Source organism: Phalangium opilio, unplaced genomic scaffold (assembly GCF_054372755.1).
Source record: "Phalangium opilio isolate 3A_F unplaced genomic scaffold, DU_Popi_V2 ptg000002l_1, whole genome shotgun sequence".
NCBI lineage: Eukaryota > Metazoa > Arthropoda > Arachnida > Opiliones > Phalangiidae > Phalangium > Phalangium opilio.
Genome location: NW_028324144.1, coordinates 1468295 through 1483235, shown reverse-complemented (window position 1 = coordinate 1483235; position 14941 = coordinate 1468295). Strand labels below are relative to the sequence as shown.

At 37.8% G+C, this 14941-nt stretch overlaps 1 protein-coding gene across 2 annotated transcripts in view; it reads right to left on the bottom strand.

Annotated features, from left to right (window-relative positions):
- Positions 1-325: 325 nt before the first annotated feature.
- The window catches only part of LOC149718175 (uncharacterized), a 126096-nt gene continuing 111480 nt past the window's right edge, over positions 326-14941 (bottom strand). The window contains exons 2-6 of one of the 2 annotated variants that reach the window (XM_089870855.1): positions 11391-11555; positions 9156-9359; positions 5930-6118; positions 5044-5256; positions 326-4238 (exon numbers count right to left, since the gene is read on the bottom strand). In XM_089870855.1, the coding sequence (XP_089726981.1) occupies positions 3916-4238; positions 5044-5256; positions 5930-6118; positions 9156-9359; positions 11391-11555 (1094 nt within the window). In that variant the 3' untranslated portion in view covers positions 326-3915. The remainder of the gene's footprint in view (positions 4239-5043; positions 5257-5929; positions 6119-9155; positions 9360-11390; positions 11556-14941) is intronic. The other variant, XM_089870856.1, reaches the window with a different exon arrangement.

Sequence of the window (14941 nt, the reverse complement as noted above, 5' to 3'; positions counted from 1 at the left end):
AATACCAGCTACTAGGAATTATTGTGTACGTGCCAGCCATTTTCACTCAACGAATCTGGGCTGGTTTTGTGGGAAAAGCTAGCTAGACTAATCATTATATATGACCTTGAATTTTACTTAGTGAATAATCTCTCTCGCTGAGCGATACACCTCGCGTTGCTACCAACCAATGATATCACAGTGTTAGAAAGAAGCCATCAGCGTTCTCAAGCCCGGCCCACAAAGCCCTGATAGAAATTAACATGGGATATATACATGGGTACGCAATGATTCCAATTAACTGTATGCATTCCTGTTAAAATATCACCGTTTGAAATTTGACAAGTTATAGAAAAAGATCACTTTATTGTACACCTGTACAAATAACACTTGGCGTTAAATATAAGCTTTCTTTATAATCGTATAGATGGGGGTATTTTCTTAAATAGCCTAATAACTACGGGGGAGAGAAAATTACAATTTTACATTATTATTATTCCTTTTTATTTCCAAATCTTATATTACCCCTTTGTAATATAAAACCATACGTTTTACTAATCCGATATAGTATAATCAAAAATAATACTGAATAGAAAAAAAAAGGATTTAAATATTATTTAAATTATATTTTAGATTATGGCGTAAACGCCCTTTTTTTGACTATTTTTATTAAAATCTTGACTAGGTTATTCATTTAAAAATAATTATTGTTAAAATTCTTTATGATTTAGCTTATTTTTCAGTTAGAATCGAGGGCTAATCACTCTGCTTCCCTTTACACCGATTAATGGTTAGCCGTAATCACTGTCAAAGGTAGAGTTTTAGAGAAATCCCTTTTGGTAGAGTGAATAGCCCCTCGTTTGAAATTAATGTATTTTTATTTATTTCGATTAAAAATACATTAAAATAAAATTGAGAATTATTGTTTTGGTAATTATTCTTTTGTAAAAAAAAATTGGGTGGAGGATCTGTAGTCTTTTAGCGGCTTGGAAGGTCACGTGGTGGTGATGTCCAAGCCGCTAAAACACTATTTTCTCGCTTAAAGCATCTTACCTTAAAAATACCTGGGCGGAGGTATACAAAAACGGTTTAGTTAACTGGGTTTTATTTTTAAATTTAAAAATGACGGTATGTATATATAAAGATTAATAAAAAATTGATACTAGATTAATTAAATAAATATATATCAATATTATCAATATATTGTATTAATTATTATTATTAATTATGATTAATTTAAATATATATTAAGCTCAAAATACCCTACATCATTTTTTATTGCAAATTATTTATTTATTTATTTATTGGGAGGTCAATTGTGACGTCACGTAGAAAATAATTATGAGTATTTTTTTTTGAAGTTAAAAGCACCCAAATAAAGTATTAAAAAAAAATAAAAAAAATTGTGTTAAGCCCCTAAATGTTTGCTTTCCCCTGATATTCCGATGCTCAGCGGGTGAAACATTTCTACAGGGGCTATGGGAAAATACATTAGACTAAAGTCCCTGAATGTCGGCTTCTCCTTGCAAAATATTTATTTTTAAATAATGTTTTTAATAAATTAATTTTGTAATAATTTTGGGTGTATATAATTATAATTATATTTAATTGCTATGTACCTTTAATTTTTAATTAACTAAAGGTAAACGCCGAAAATCAAAGCAACAAATCTTTGAATTTGTTTTATAAAAAGGCACTAATACTATAGTGGGGAAGTTTAATTATTTATTAAATACATTTTTGAAGTGTTAATTGTGCAGTGCGAATTTGATCTTAGATTAAAACCATTTAAATACAATATTTATATAAGACGTCTCTCAGAGGATGGGGGTGGGGGAGTGAAGGGGGGGGGGTTCCCTAACCATATTCTAATAAACCCTGACGTTGACGTAGGGTTGTTAATTAGGGAGTGTCACGTTTAAAAAAGGCGGGAAAAATATTCGTAATGTTGATACAACAATTATTTCATTTTTTAATTTGTTCTCGCACATTTTTATTATTTTTTTTTTCCTTCAAAAATTAACGAGTTAGTTTTGTTTGAATAATAAAAGACCTCTTTCGCAATTAGGCTTAGCAGTTGATTAATATTTATTCAAAAGCCTGAAATATATTAATTAGAAATATTCTTTTCAGTTAAAAAGATTGTTTTTGTTCCATTTCGGTTGGCTTTGGTTTGGTTTGGTTTTTATTAATTTTTTTCTTTGAAGACAGACGAGGATGAGATATCAATAAGCAGTCGCTAATAGGAGGGGTATAGTTTTGGGAAGGAGGGCGAGACATAAACCCGGCGGCAGCAACAAGTAAAACCACTAAGAAATTCCCATGAAACCGAGTTAAGACGCTTCCTTTGATTTTTCCCACGTTCAATTTAGCTCAGTTAATGAAGATAATGTTAAGGGATGTCGTAAATAGATGGTAGGTTACCTTACAGGCTGTTTAGCTCGTGTTGGAATTAACTGGGATAAGTTGAACGACCTTTTTCTTTGTACCTACTGATCCGCGCGCCATTTGAGAAGATTCTAGAATCTAGATTCTTATTTCCCGCTCTTTTTTTCCTTGTTTTCTACCGTAACGCCGAGTAATTTCAGATTACACTTGTGACTTCAATATCGGGTATCAGTTAAATGGAAAACGTTTCCATCTTGCGTGTAAGAAGATCTATCGGTTTGAATTACTTCAAATCCTTCCACACAATTTCAATTTTCAATACCAAATGCCGAGGCTTAAAGCGCGTTTTCTAACTCACAAATCAGGGCCACGATGACGCGTCCGTCGTCTGCTTCAGAGTCGAAAATATTGAAACGTTTCGATTCTGATTTCTGAAGCGGACGATGCGTCATTGTGAACCAGATGTGTCAGTTGAAAGTCGCGCGTTAAGCCTTGGCTTAAGTATTGGGGAGGAAAAATGAATTATCCATTTTTAAAAAATTGGGGCAAATAAATAGGCTTAACTATGGGGTGTAATGATGACATTTCCTCCTCCTCCTATCTCTTACCTCGGTTCTGGAAACCATATTGGAAGTTACGTCACTTAGCTTACCCCCTCACTATGGCGCGGGCTGTCGGAGACAAAGAAGGTTCGAGCAGACGATATTCAGTTGAAACAATGATGTTTCTAACTAATGACTAGCGTCTGCTTTGATAAAATCTAAAACTTTCGTCTCATGGGGGGCCAAAAATACTCTTATTCAAGTTAGGGCTGATAATATTCATGATTATATACCTGTTTTTCGAGTACCAAACTTTAATATAGAATTGAAGATTCAAATTTCTTGTTTCTCTCAGATTGAAAAAGAGCGGGAGCGGGATTTTGTGGCGCAATTTTCACGAAGCCCTAAATTAAAAGAGCCAAAAAAGCTCGATTTAAATTTGAAGCCGCCTGCGCAAAGTTTAAAAATTAAAATAAAATCTCCAATGTCATCATATTAAAGATTCCCGAAATTCCAGTCCAGTCCAGTTAAGAACGGGAGATAATTTTGAGTTTAGTTTCCGTCTCCGATGTCTTCATTTTTTTCAAATTTGTTTAGCTTAATATTTAACGTTTTCCAGACTGTTTTACGACTATAATTTCGTCCGAACTTTAGCCGCTATTAAAAGGACCAAGTTGCTCGAGTTTTACGCGAATTTTAATGTCTCGATTAAACGGTTATAAACCCAAGAACGCGTTCGGCAGCTCCGGATAAGTTTAAACTTTGGCTTTGTAGTTAATTTTCGTCCAATTGGAAGGTTATTGGCGCAGTTGCGAGTTGTTTGTGTGTTTATTTATTTCATCTCTCACCGCGTGTCCAAAAATGGTCCATGCAAATTTATCTTGATCCCAAGGTTAATATATTTAATATAAAAACGTATATTTCACACCAATACGAGGTTATAGACCACATTGTTTGTCTGTCAGTTAAGGTTAAGGTTCGTTTGGACCTTTTCAGACCTTCTCACTCAAACTCGCACGGTGGCAATCTTGACGATGTGTATCGCGTCAGGATCAACTTCGGTGGTCAAAGGCGACATCGTGTTGTTCCAACCGGGTCGACTAATAGAGGCGTCGATATGTTGGTATTGACACTCGAAAGGAGATCCGACGTGAATTTCTTCCGTGGTTTTCTCTTGTCGCTGTTCCACGCTGAAAAAGGGTAGACGGGGTCGCGCTCGACGTCTCGTCCAATAACGATAGCACGTCGCCATCCCAGCTACAAGAACGATGACGGCTAACGTCACGATAACCGCCACCAAGGGAATTGTCCCGTCCGCGATGGACTGAGCTATAGTATAGAAAAACATTTACGCAAAATGGTTTATACGGTTTAGGGGATAAGATGGCAATTTGACCCTAGGTTTAGGGTTAGATTGTATTTAATTTTGTTCGCGTTAGGTTAGCTTTAATATTGTTGAGGTTAGGTTCAATCTGAGGAGGTTGGGATCAGGTTGCTTTGCTTACTTATAGCGCTATCTGAGAAGCCTTAGTGTGACGTAACCCATACTGTTTACCCAAACCGGTACCAAACATGGCCACCCACTGCCAAAGCTAAGCCCGTTTCGTTTTACCTAGGCACTGACGTCACTACTGAGATAGCACTATTGTTATTATAAAAACAGTGCAGGTCCGAAGAACAGTGGGGTCTATGGGTCGACACACAAACCTAGTTATGATTAGAATGTTTTATGGATGACCCCTTAATTAAATAAGCGTCATCCGTAATACGTTCCAATCATAACTTGTTTTGGGTGTGTCCAATAGGGCAAATTCGGCAATAGACTGAAAATCGCTCATAAAACCATCGCATTATACTTCGAAGTTCGATCCTAACATCCTTTTTGAAACTCCAAAAAGATAAAAATTTAAAGTTGGACATCGTTAATTCGATCGAAATTTTGATTTTATCACCAAAAATCGAACAACAAAAGGGACCGTTCACAAAGTCGAAGTTGTATACGTTTAGAGTATCCAGATTTTATCAAGTAAAAATATGTGAAGGGCGTATTAAAATTTATGAACGGTCCAGGAGTATGGGAGGCTTACAATTAAAAGTGGCGTGGTGAAAAATAAACAAAAGAATGAAATCCTACATTTACCAGCATTGCTCTTCTGAGCAGTTGGTGGCCAAACGCAATCAGCGCACCCCGGAGCGGATTTGTCCTCGGCGCATCGAGCGAAACTCAAGCAGTTAACCTGCACTTGGCAATGATCCTCCTTCCAGAAGTATCCGGCCGAACACGCCTGACACGTCGGCCCACGATGTCCGGGTAGACAACTCTCGCATACCGCCTCTCCGTCTGACGCTGCGATACATGTATGGAAAATAAAACGGAAAAATCTCCTCCCATCAGTGCACCGACAAACATTAGTCACTTTAGGAACACCCTTCTGACAAAGTCCCTCTTAGTTTTAATCACTTTGTCCCCCTGCCCGTCGACCAGATGAAAGATAGTGCATGCAGGCAAGTCCCGGTGGCTAGACTTTATGTCAACACTAAGAACAGTAACTAACAGTTCAGGTGTAAATTTTACAATATTAAATAGGTACGGTCTTGTTAATTAAAAGTAAGTTAAGACTATGAAAACATTGAAGCGACAAAGTGTAGGGGAAATTCCGTAATTTGAATTTTCAGATTGAAATTCCTAGCTGAATGTTTTCCATCAGTATTTCCGGTGATTTTCAATGTTAACACTAAATTTAATAGAATATCATTGTGTTGGATTATGTTTTACACGTGTTCAATGCCGCAAGAATTAAATGCATTACTAAAACTTCGAAAAGCCTTGGTCAGAACTTATTACGAATTAAATTCATTCTGACCTATTACAATATCCACGTGTTAGGCACGCGCATAAAATAAAATTAACGAAGCCCACGTGATTTGACACATTACATTAATTTCCGCTTCCGGTCAAACTGTAAGAGGGCCTAAAGGGGAAGGGGTGTAATGTTAATTGAAAGAAAATCAATACGTACCTAGAACGCACTTCCCTGTCGAGGTAATATTAGTGCAAGGACACTCCAAACATTGCTTGCCCACTCTAAGAGACTCAAAAGCGCAATTTTCGCACCACTTTCCATCGTAAGCCTTGTAGCAACTGCAAACGAATGACTCGGTCCTTCTAGTGCAAGCCACAGTGCCCGGAGAACTACAATTACAATGAGCTGCCAAAAAGGGAAATGGAAAAACCGAAAAATTCGACAGAATGAATGATTTGGTTTGGTTTGGTTTCGTCGTCGTGCTGTAATGTAGGACAAGGCCTAATTGATCGTCAGATATAATGAAAATAAGTCATAACGAAAATCCCGTCCACTAATTTGGACATCGGGTTAATTAATCGCGTTAATGAATAGAAACCCGAAGAGCCAGTGTTGGGATATACATTCTCGTTAACGGAAAATCTTGTTAAAAAGACCAAGGCCCGATAATAAGCCTAAAATTCCTGGAGATAAATCAAAAAGAATAACGGATAAAAAAACTAAAAATATCACTAAGCCTAACAAAACGAAATGTATCGCTGACATAGACATCAGAAGCTAATTAAACGGAGTTAGAGAAATTGACAAGAACCAGCACCCTCTAATTTCGATATGAATAAATTTCACAAGTACGTTTATGTGTTAAGCCTAATTTGAATTTGAAATATGGGTGGAAATGACGCGTCGTCTGCTTCAGTGTGATAAATAGTGTAACATTTTTACTCTGAAGAATACTACGCCAAGGCCCAAGAGACACCCCATTACCATAAACAAACGCGCCCAGGACGAATTAAAGCCCAATGTTTGTAAGTTACACTTCAACGTATGCACTTTTCACTCCACACGTATAAATCTAGTGAAAAAAAAATCTCGGAAATAAATCTTTTAGGAAGGCAGCTTGGGGTAGCCGGTAATAAGTTAAAAGTCGCTAGCTAAAGCTTCATCATATAAATCACAATTTTTGGGGGTCCTGCCCAGTTTTCCGATAATCTATTTGATAAATTGAAGCCAATACTATCAAAGGAGCCTGGAGGTAAGCCCGAGATTGGAAAAAGGCTCTCCTTGGCTTCGCTTCTATTGATTCCAATTATTTGAACGCAAGACTGTAGATCTATCCCGAGCATTAATATTCAACTCGTTCTGAATCATTTAATAATCGTTCGTATGGAACGAAATATCGTCATTTACATAAACTGTACAGGGAAACTACTCCCATCTTGAACAAGGTGGCCCAAGGTGCAAGGCGCCTCCACAACACACATCGCGTATTGTCAACTTCAATTTATTTACTTTTGGAGAAAGACTTTTTAGGCCTACTTGTTGTTATTTGTTGTTGTTGACGTTTGAACTAAGCCTTGGTTAGAAATTAAAACTTTTACTTAAGCCTAATCTTCAAACCGTTCATTCAAAAGCACGAGTCACTCACGAGAGACTATCACGTGACATTTGCACTAAGCCTTGGTTAGAAATTAAAACTTTTACTTAAGCCTAATCTTCAAATCGTTCTTTCAAAAGCACGAGAGACTATACTTTCGAACAAGTTAGTCAAGCCCTAACCCCTAACTAAAGTAAAATGGAAAACCTTACTACTACAGCAACTACGTTAGTCTGGGCTTAAACTAACAGCTTCATCGCATTAATACGATGAGGCTAAAAACTTGTAACCGGAGAAGAGATTTCATAAATTAAGCATGTTCTATGTTTCTGATGTCTTTCGCGGACAACCTCTCGAAAAATGAACATACATCATTTTTGAATTAAGCTTATATATCTCTCCTGATTCTGATTTATTAATGTAACCCTAATTTATGGACGTTCAAATATTAATACGCAAATTTAAATTCCTAAGCCTAATTTACTCATTTTTCTTATTATAAGAGCGCTATTATTAAGTACCTGATGGGGAGGGGGGGCAACACTAAAGAGATAAGTACGTAATTTATATAACAGAAACTGAGAAACGTGTACTGGCATTACCATAGAAGTGGTGCACTTTAATGATTTCGTTAAGCCTAAATTTTATAGTTGTTAAGCCTAATTTTAAAAATTAACGTGTGATATATTTGCTCGACTGAATCCAGAGTGAATATCCCCTTGATCAGCTCATAATTCAACCTATCTTAGTTGGTAAAAAGCAGCGCAAAAGTAGAGACGTCACATGTCCGCCAGGGGGAGTGTCTGATTTAAAACTATCCGGTGGCAAGTTGAAAAGAACGGTTAATTAAACGGGCGCCAGCGCAACTAGTGAAACAAAGAACGAGCTAAAAAAAAAGAAAAATCATTGTCGGGCCTTGGCTAAGCTAGATCTTTTATCTTTTGTATGGTGGGTAGCCAGCTCGGCCATGCGAAACACCGTTATAAGATGATGTTCCAACGACCCGAGATGGAAAAAAGGAGTCAGTACCGCCGCGTGTACGCTTACGAGTTATACCGTTGAACCTTCCCATCATGCACCCGCGCCCAAAAAGGAAGCTATCCCGTGCTTCAAGAAAGAACAAAAAAAAAATAATCCTGATTCCTGAAGTAGGAAATGGGATGGAGCGCGGAAGATGAACGCCACAAAAAAAGGGAGAAATATAAGAACCAAGGACATTGTGTAATATAGCTAGAAGTGTCTCTAAAGGACCGGATATCATACTAGGATACGTAAGGTTCAAAAATATATAGTTTTCTAGAATTACGGCACTTTTATTAGTACGGTAAATGTATGCCTTAAGAAGCGTAGAAACCATAAGAATGGTAATTACTAGTCTCTAACGCGCTCTTCATCAAAGCAATAATACAACTCGAAGGGTATAGCTTCGTATGTCACGGCTGAGGTTACTGCGCATCAGATTCTCTCACGTGTCGAACGTCTCAGCTCAAGACGAGGCTGTAGAGCAAGCCGAATTTGACTACCCTCTGATAACCGAGGATCTCTATATAACTATACCCAATCCCCTTCAAGGATAGAAAGTTTGTCCTGCACGTGATAAACTCTATACTCAGCCAACAGAGAGACGATCGCGCCAGCTCGATTGGGACTACATGCAAGATCTACGTCCCAATTAACTTGAAAGAGATGTTCCCCGTGAGTTGTATTATTACCCAATTCCCTGTCCCGTTATGGGTTCGAGATCCTTGAACAAATCAAGGGAGAGGGAGAGAGGGAGAGAGAGAAACAGAAAGCAAAAAAATGGTCGTATAGTAGGTATGGTACGAGGAAGGAAGATTGGATAGAAACCTGGTTCTTTTTCCGGATTGACTTCGTCGCTAACTGCGAGTTCGTTTTTGTCTTCGCCGCCAGTCGAGACAATCAGTTTCCGGGACGGAGAGCGAACGTTTCCGTCGTAGACTGCAGACACGACGATCGTATACTGTCGCCCGCGTTCCAAATCAGAAATTGTCGCGCTATTTTTCGTCGGTGGTAAAAGCAACTCTCTGTCTTCTAAAAGTAAAACAAAAATACACCCGAAAGATGGATTACTTTCAATATTACGCCTACTTCATACAGAAGTTAATGACACTTATCGTTAGAAGTATAAGACCCATAAGACATTCTATTGTAATCATCCCCAACCATTAGCCAAAATGTCTAGACGCTCTATTAATCTTACATGGATCTTTTCTCATCGGCTAATATAAATAATCTAAGCTTTGTCTATGAAGGGATTTCCACTATGAAGGGACTTGTTTACAGGTGGGTCCCTTTACAATGCATAGAGGGGTGCAGGGGGCTAGCCCCTATGCCACAGCTAAATGATATACCAAGTTAAAAATATAATGATTTCCCCATTGCTATTGTATAAAAAAGGCCTCCATTAACTCACAAATCAAACACTGCCGTAAGGGGCGCTGCTATGTGAACTTATAAACAAACTGGCAAAGACAAGTGATTTCGAATAAGAGTCTTATACTTCGTAGGACAATATTCACTAACTTCCGTTTCATCTCGTTTCATGGTTTTAGTATAACGTAACATTAAACCGACTTGGTGTTTAAGTCGGGTTTTAAGCCTAATTATTAATTAAGCCACACTAAATTAACTCGGGGAAAATTCCAGGTATAAACTAAACTCATTAGATCTGAAGTATCCTTAGACGAATTTAAATTTTAAAGCGAAAATTGCGAATAATCAATAAAATAAAATTAAATGTAAGCAAAGGCTTAAGGTAATTAAAATCGTTAAAACTTCGCAAAACTTAGATCGGGGGGAACTATCTTCAAAGATTATCAAAGACAGAGCTCGTTATTCCTCAAAATCGATAATTTTCAAAGGTTTTCTCGAATTTTAATGAACGAAAAATTAAAAATAAAAAAAATCTTAATGATGCGTGTGTAAAATGATCTTGGTTCAAAGGTCAAGGGTTTAACATGAAAGGATAGCAGCGTTTAATACAAACTTCCATAAGGGTTTCGCAATTTAAAAAAACTGTGAAAATTGTCTGTTAAATTGTTAAAATCTAAAATCTTTTCAAAAACAAAAACGAAAATAAAATAGGCTCAATTTGACACAAAAACTGCGTTATTTTCTTCAAGACATCGCACAACAAAAGATTATTTTAACAGCAAGTCTTTGTGTGATCTTTTTCATCGCCTTTAACCTGAATATATCAAATATTTCTATTCGAAAAAATAAAACATATTTCAATCCCAAATATAAAAACATAACTACAGATTTATACGCTAAACCTGATCCAACATCTGAACATACTTTAGGCAATTGCATTGAATACAAAACAAAACATAGGGATGTTGGATCAATACCAATACATCCAGGAATACATACAGCTACTAGGAAACATTCAATGCGTAACCATCCATTTTCACTCAACGTATGTACAGGCGTGTTTTAAGGGAAGACCAATGCAGCTAAACTAATCATTATGTATGACGAATTTTACCCAAGCGAATTAATAACCTATCTCACGGCGCGCTGAACCTCCCTCACCTTGCTCCCACTGAAAGACGCCATCAGAATTATGAGACGTAACGGATAGTAATTAAGTTCACAAGCCCGGCCTTCAAAATCCACATTGAAATTAATGTTTTAGATATAGGGGAAGAATAATTCCTGGTAGCTGTATGTATTCCCCCTACATCATATAACTCCACGCAAGAAAAGAAAATAAAAAAATAACCCAAGGGTACATTCCAGAATGCATTAGAATCCGGAGGACAGAAGTGTCAGAAAAAAAGAGAAGGTAACTCTCCCCAGAAGAACGAAAAAATGCCAAGAAAGTTCCATAGTCAGCTAGAGACTTAAGGCCCTTTCAGACCGTACAACTTTTTGACTCATTTAGACGAGTCAACTTGAGTTGGGTCGTGTGAACAGAAGTTGTGCTAGTTGAATCACCGAATTAAAAATTTAACACTGACCAACTTTTGACTCATCTAGTTGAGTCAAAATTTGTACCGTCTGAAAAGGCCTTGAGAGAGACATAGAGAGAGAGAAAGAAAAGGGGTTTTTAATACGAACCATGACTGTATATTCCCACAGGGGCCGAAGCCAAGGCGTAAGCGTAGACACGGAGTGCCGGGTCCTGGACTCGCTGGATGCTGGGAGGCCTCCAACTAACCGTTATCGTGTCCTCCGATACCGACTCCACGCGAATGTCTTCCGGCGCCGGAGCCTGCTGAACTTCTACAACGAAAAACGAAAGAAAAAAATTCAGATATAAGAATAAGGAAGTCCCAAGCATGAACGAAGCGAGGAAGGGGAAGAGCTTATCATAAATAAAGTATTACGCGACCAAGTCGATATGTTCTCTCCTGTTAATGATCAATGTTTCTCGTATTTCAGGTATAGGTCGCGGAAGTGACCTAAGTCTGGGTATTGGGAGCTAAAACAAAACCATTTTTGTCTTAGAGATCTATGGAGATCAGCTGATTCCGAATGTTTCTAATCTGTTTGATTTTCGTTTAAGGGTTGCAACGCAAATTGGGTCCCTATAAGGGTCCTCGGCAATGATGTGATTAGTCAGGTTTCATGACGTGAATAATCATGGAGGAAAATGAGGTTTACTTGGGAGGTGACGGAGGGATTGTTGGGGTCAAGTCACCTCCGGTTGACAAAGGGCAGACGGCGCCTTGTGGGTACAAGTGTCGTATCCCCAAATCTTTGTCGCCCAGAATTTTGGCTTACAGGAGTGCATCACACTCCCGAAAACCAGTGACTTATCAGAAACTATAGCAGACGATATTTCAATTTTCACCCTATGTTTTCCAGTCGATTACCGACCGGGTGAATAGCAAACACGTGACACACCGTCATCAGGTAACAACCGAACTTCACTTAATTTTAAACATACCACTAGCTCGGTTGTATACACTTTTAAATTAGAATCCTGATAACATTTTTACTTCGTTGGGTATTCTTCAAATATCCGTTTGAAAATGTCCGAACACCAAACCTACCCCGTATCACATCTATAATAAAAAGTTAACCAATCACAAGTTGCGAACTTCGAACAAATTTAAAAGATACCACTTGCTCGGTCCATACTTTTAAATTATAATCCCCACAACCTTTTTTATTTCGTTTTAAAACTGGTGTATCTAGGGAACGAAACCATCTATACTTACTCCCCTTCAAACCCCCCCCGGTTAGGGGTACATTTGTTTTATTGTCACCGATAAGAACCTGCACCCCCTCCCCTCAAACTCCATAGACTGAGAAATTCTAAAGGGACAGATTTATCCCGTTTAAAGATCAGGGGGTTCTTTTTATAACGTGTGCCAACTGTAAGTAAAGAAGGCTGGCCTAAGAATGAAAGAAGTTCAGGGGCTCGAACCCCCTTACTCTATCCTATACCTAAATGAGATACTTTAAGGAAATAAACCCCACAGCGGGAGAAAAAAATGACGGCCATTATGGGGGTACGAAAAGTATTTTGAGAAGGTATTAGGATAATTTATTTTAATACTAGAAATCGGGATTTATTGAAGTCTGCGATGCTAGATTTTGGAAACGCATTACTTCTTGGGTCTTGCTTGGTCTTGATCTTAGTGTACCGCGTTCTTCTGGGAATAGATATCTCAAATTGATATCTAAATTTGACTGTAACGAGTTTGGGACTAAGACTTTTCTATCCATTGAGTGTATTTTGGTAATATTGTAACCAGGAGCAAATAGAAATGAGGGAGAGTGCGTTTGGTACTAAGGTTGGTGAAAGAATTAAGTAGTACCATAAGCATATCAAACTACCCGTAAGCGTGAATCGTCGGGAAATTAGCCACAGGCATTGTCTAGGTAAAACTCGGGAGACAAGTCTTCCTGGTGGCACAAAAGGGAAACTTTATTCAAATCGCGCAAGGGATGCTACCGGAAGCTTGGGAATAAATACAAGGATTAATATATATCTTATTCTTACCTATTATAAGCTCTACCTCTATTAATACTTGTAATCATAACAAACATTGTCGTCTGCTAGTGGGGCTAAAACGTGGATTTTGAAGTTCGCGTAATAAAGGCATGCGGAAGGGCCCGAGGCAGGCGCAAAGCCAAGCCCACAAGGTCCATATATTTTTTAATAAAAAAAAAAAAAAAGGCATGCGGAAACCTACACTTTTCTCTTTTGTACTTATCCTATTCATAAGAAACCAGTTGTACTGTGTACACTCATCACTAAGAGTTTTTCCCATTTTCTTTAAAAATTCGAGATAATTTGCTGTTCCTAATCTTAAACAACTTAAGTCTTAAAAGCCCGTACTAAACCGATTACCGCTGCCATTTATTGCAGAAGCAGACGACTGCTTAGATTTCCGGGTTATAAGGTGGTAGGGGGAATAGGCCTTTATAGAAAGTTTTTACGGCTTGCGCACCTTGTTGATTTGTCCCGCCGCGCCTGCGCATTATAACAGCCATACGTCACCAAAATTCTCTCTGACGTGACGTCATTAACCTTAACCGTTAAGCCTAGGCTTCCATAGCTCAATTTAAGCGATGGATACACAGGAGAACGAGTAAGTTATTTTAAATATTAATTAATTAGAGGAACAAACGCGTTAAAAAAAGCCCATTTTATCAGTCTGCTTTATCTCTCCAAATCTTGCCTCCAGTTCGTGTTTTTTAAAACATAAAACTGGCTGAACTGAACCGACTTAATTTGAACTACAAGAGGGGCCAGGTACCCATAATTCCTTTAGAACTTTCTGTAAAGGCCTATTGGGAAGGAGAGAATTGCTTCGTTTTCCCTCTAGGTGGCGTAGAACCTCAAATTTCTCTCTGGCTCCCTTGTACAATGGTGATTACCCGTAATCATGTTGTGAATTCACGCTTACTGCAGTTATCTTTGTTTTAATTAATTAAATGATCACGTGATTTTCGCTTACACGCTCTTCTTTCATTTATATATTTACTTTATCACCAAGTTTTAACTTAATTCTTAAAATCTATTTAAATTTCAAACAATAGTTTCTCAATTTATTTAAATTAGGCTTAGCGTAAAGTAAAGATATTTTAGGGAATAAATTGCGGAATTCCTTTAATTAAAAGTAATTGGATATAATGCGCTGTAGATAAAGTGTTGTCGAAAACTAATACTATATGTATAGATATCGAATGACCCAAAAATTTGGGAGCGAAAACCTCGTGATCCCATTACAAATACGATGAGAGGGAACAATGTTACAATAGTTCGGGATCCCCCAGGCTGGATGTTTAACTTTCGTTATCGTGAACTCTGAACTATATATATACACCGTTCACCGTCAACTAACATCGCTCCTATACCGAGTCTATAAACGTTTGTTAGAAACTCCCGAACTGGGGGAGAATAAATCTAGGCCAAAGTCTGCCAAATCAATGAATCCAATACACCTCTTCGAAACAAATTAAACCGAAGTGAAAAAGCATTAGCTTAAATTCTTGAGTTTTTCAAACTTTTATATCGTTTTTCTAATTTATAGTTTCTGGCTATAGTGTTTCCGGAAATTGAAGGCCAACTAACTAAGGAAATAGTAGAACATGCTGTTGGTGGCGTTCAGCGAGAAAAACCGATTGGACAACCAATATCTTTGGTTATGTGC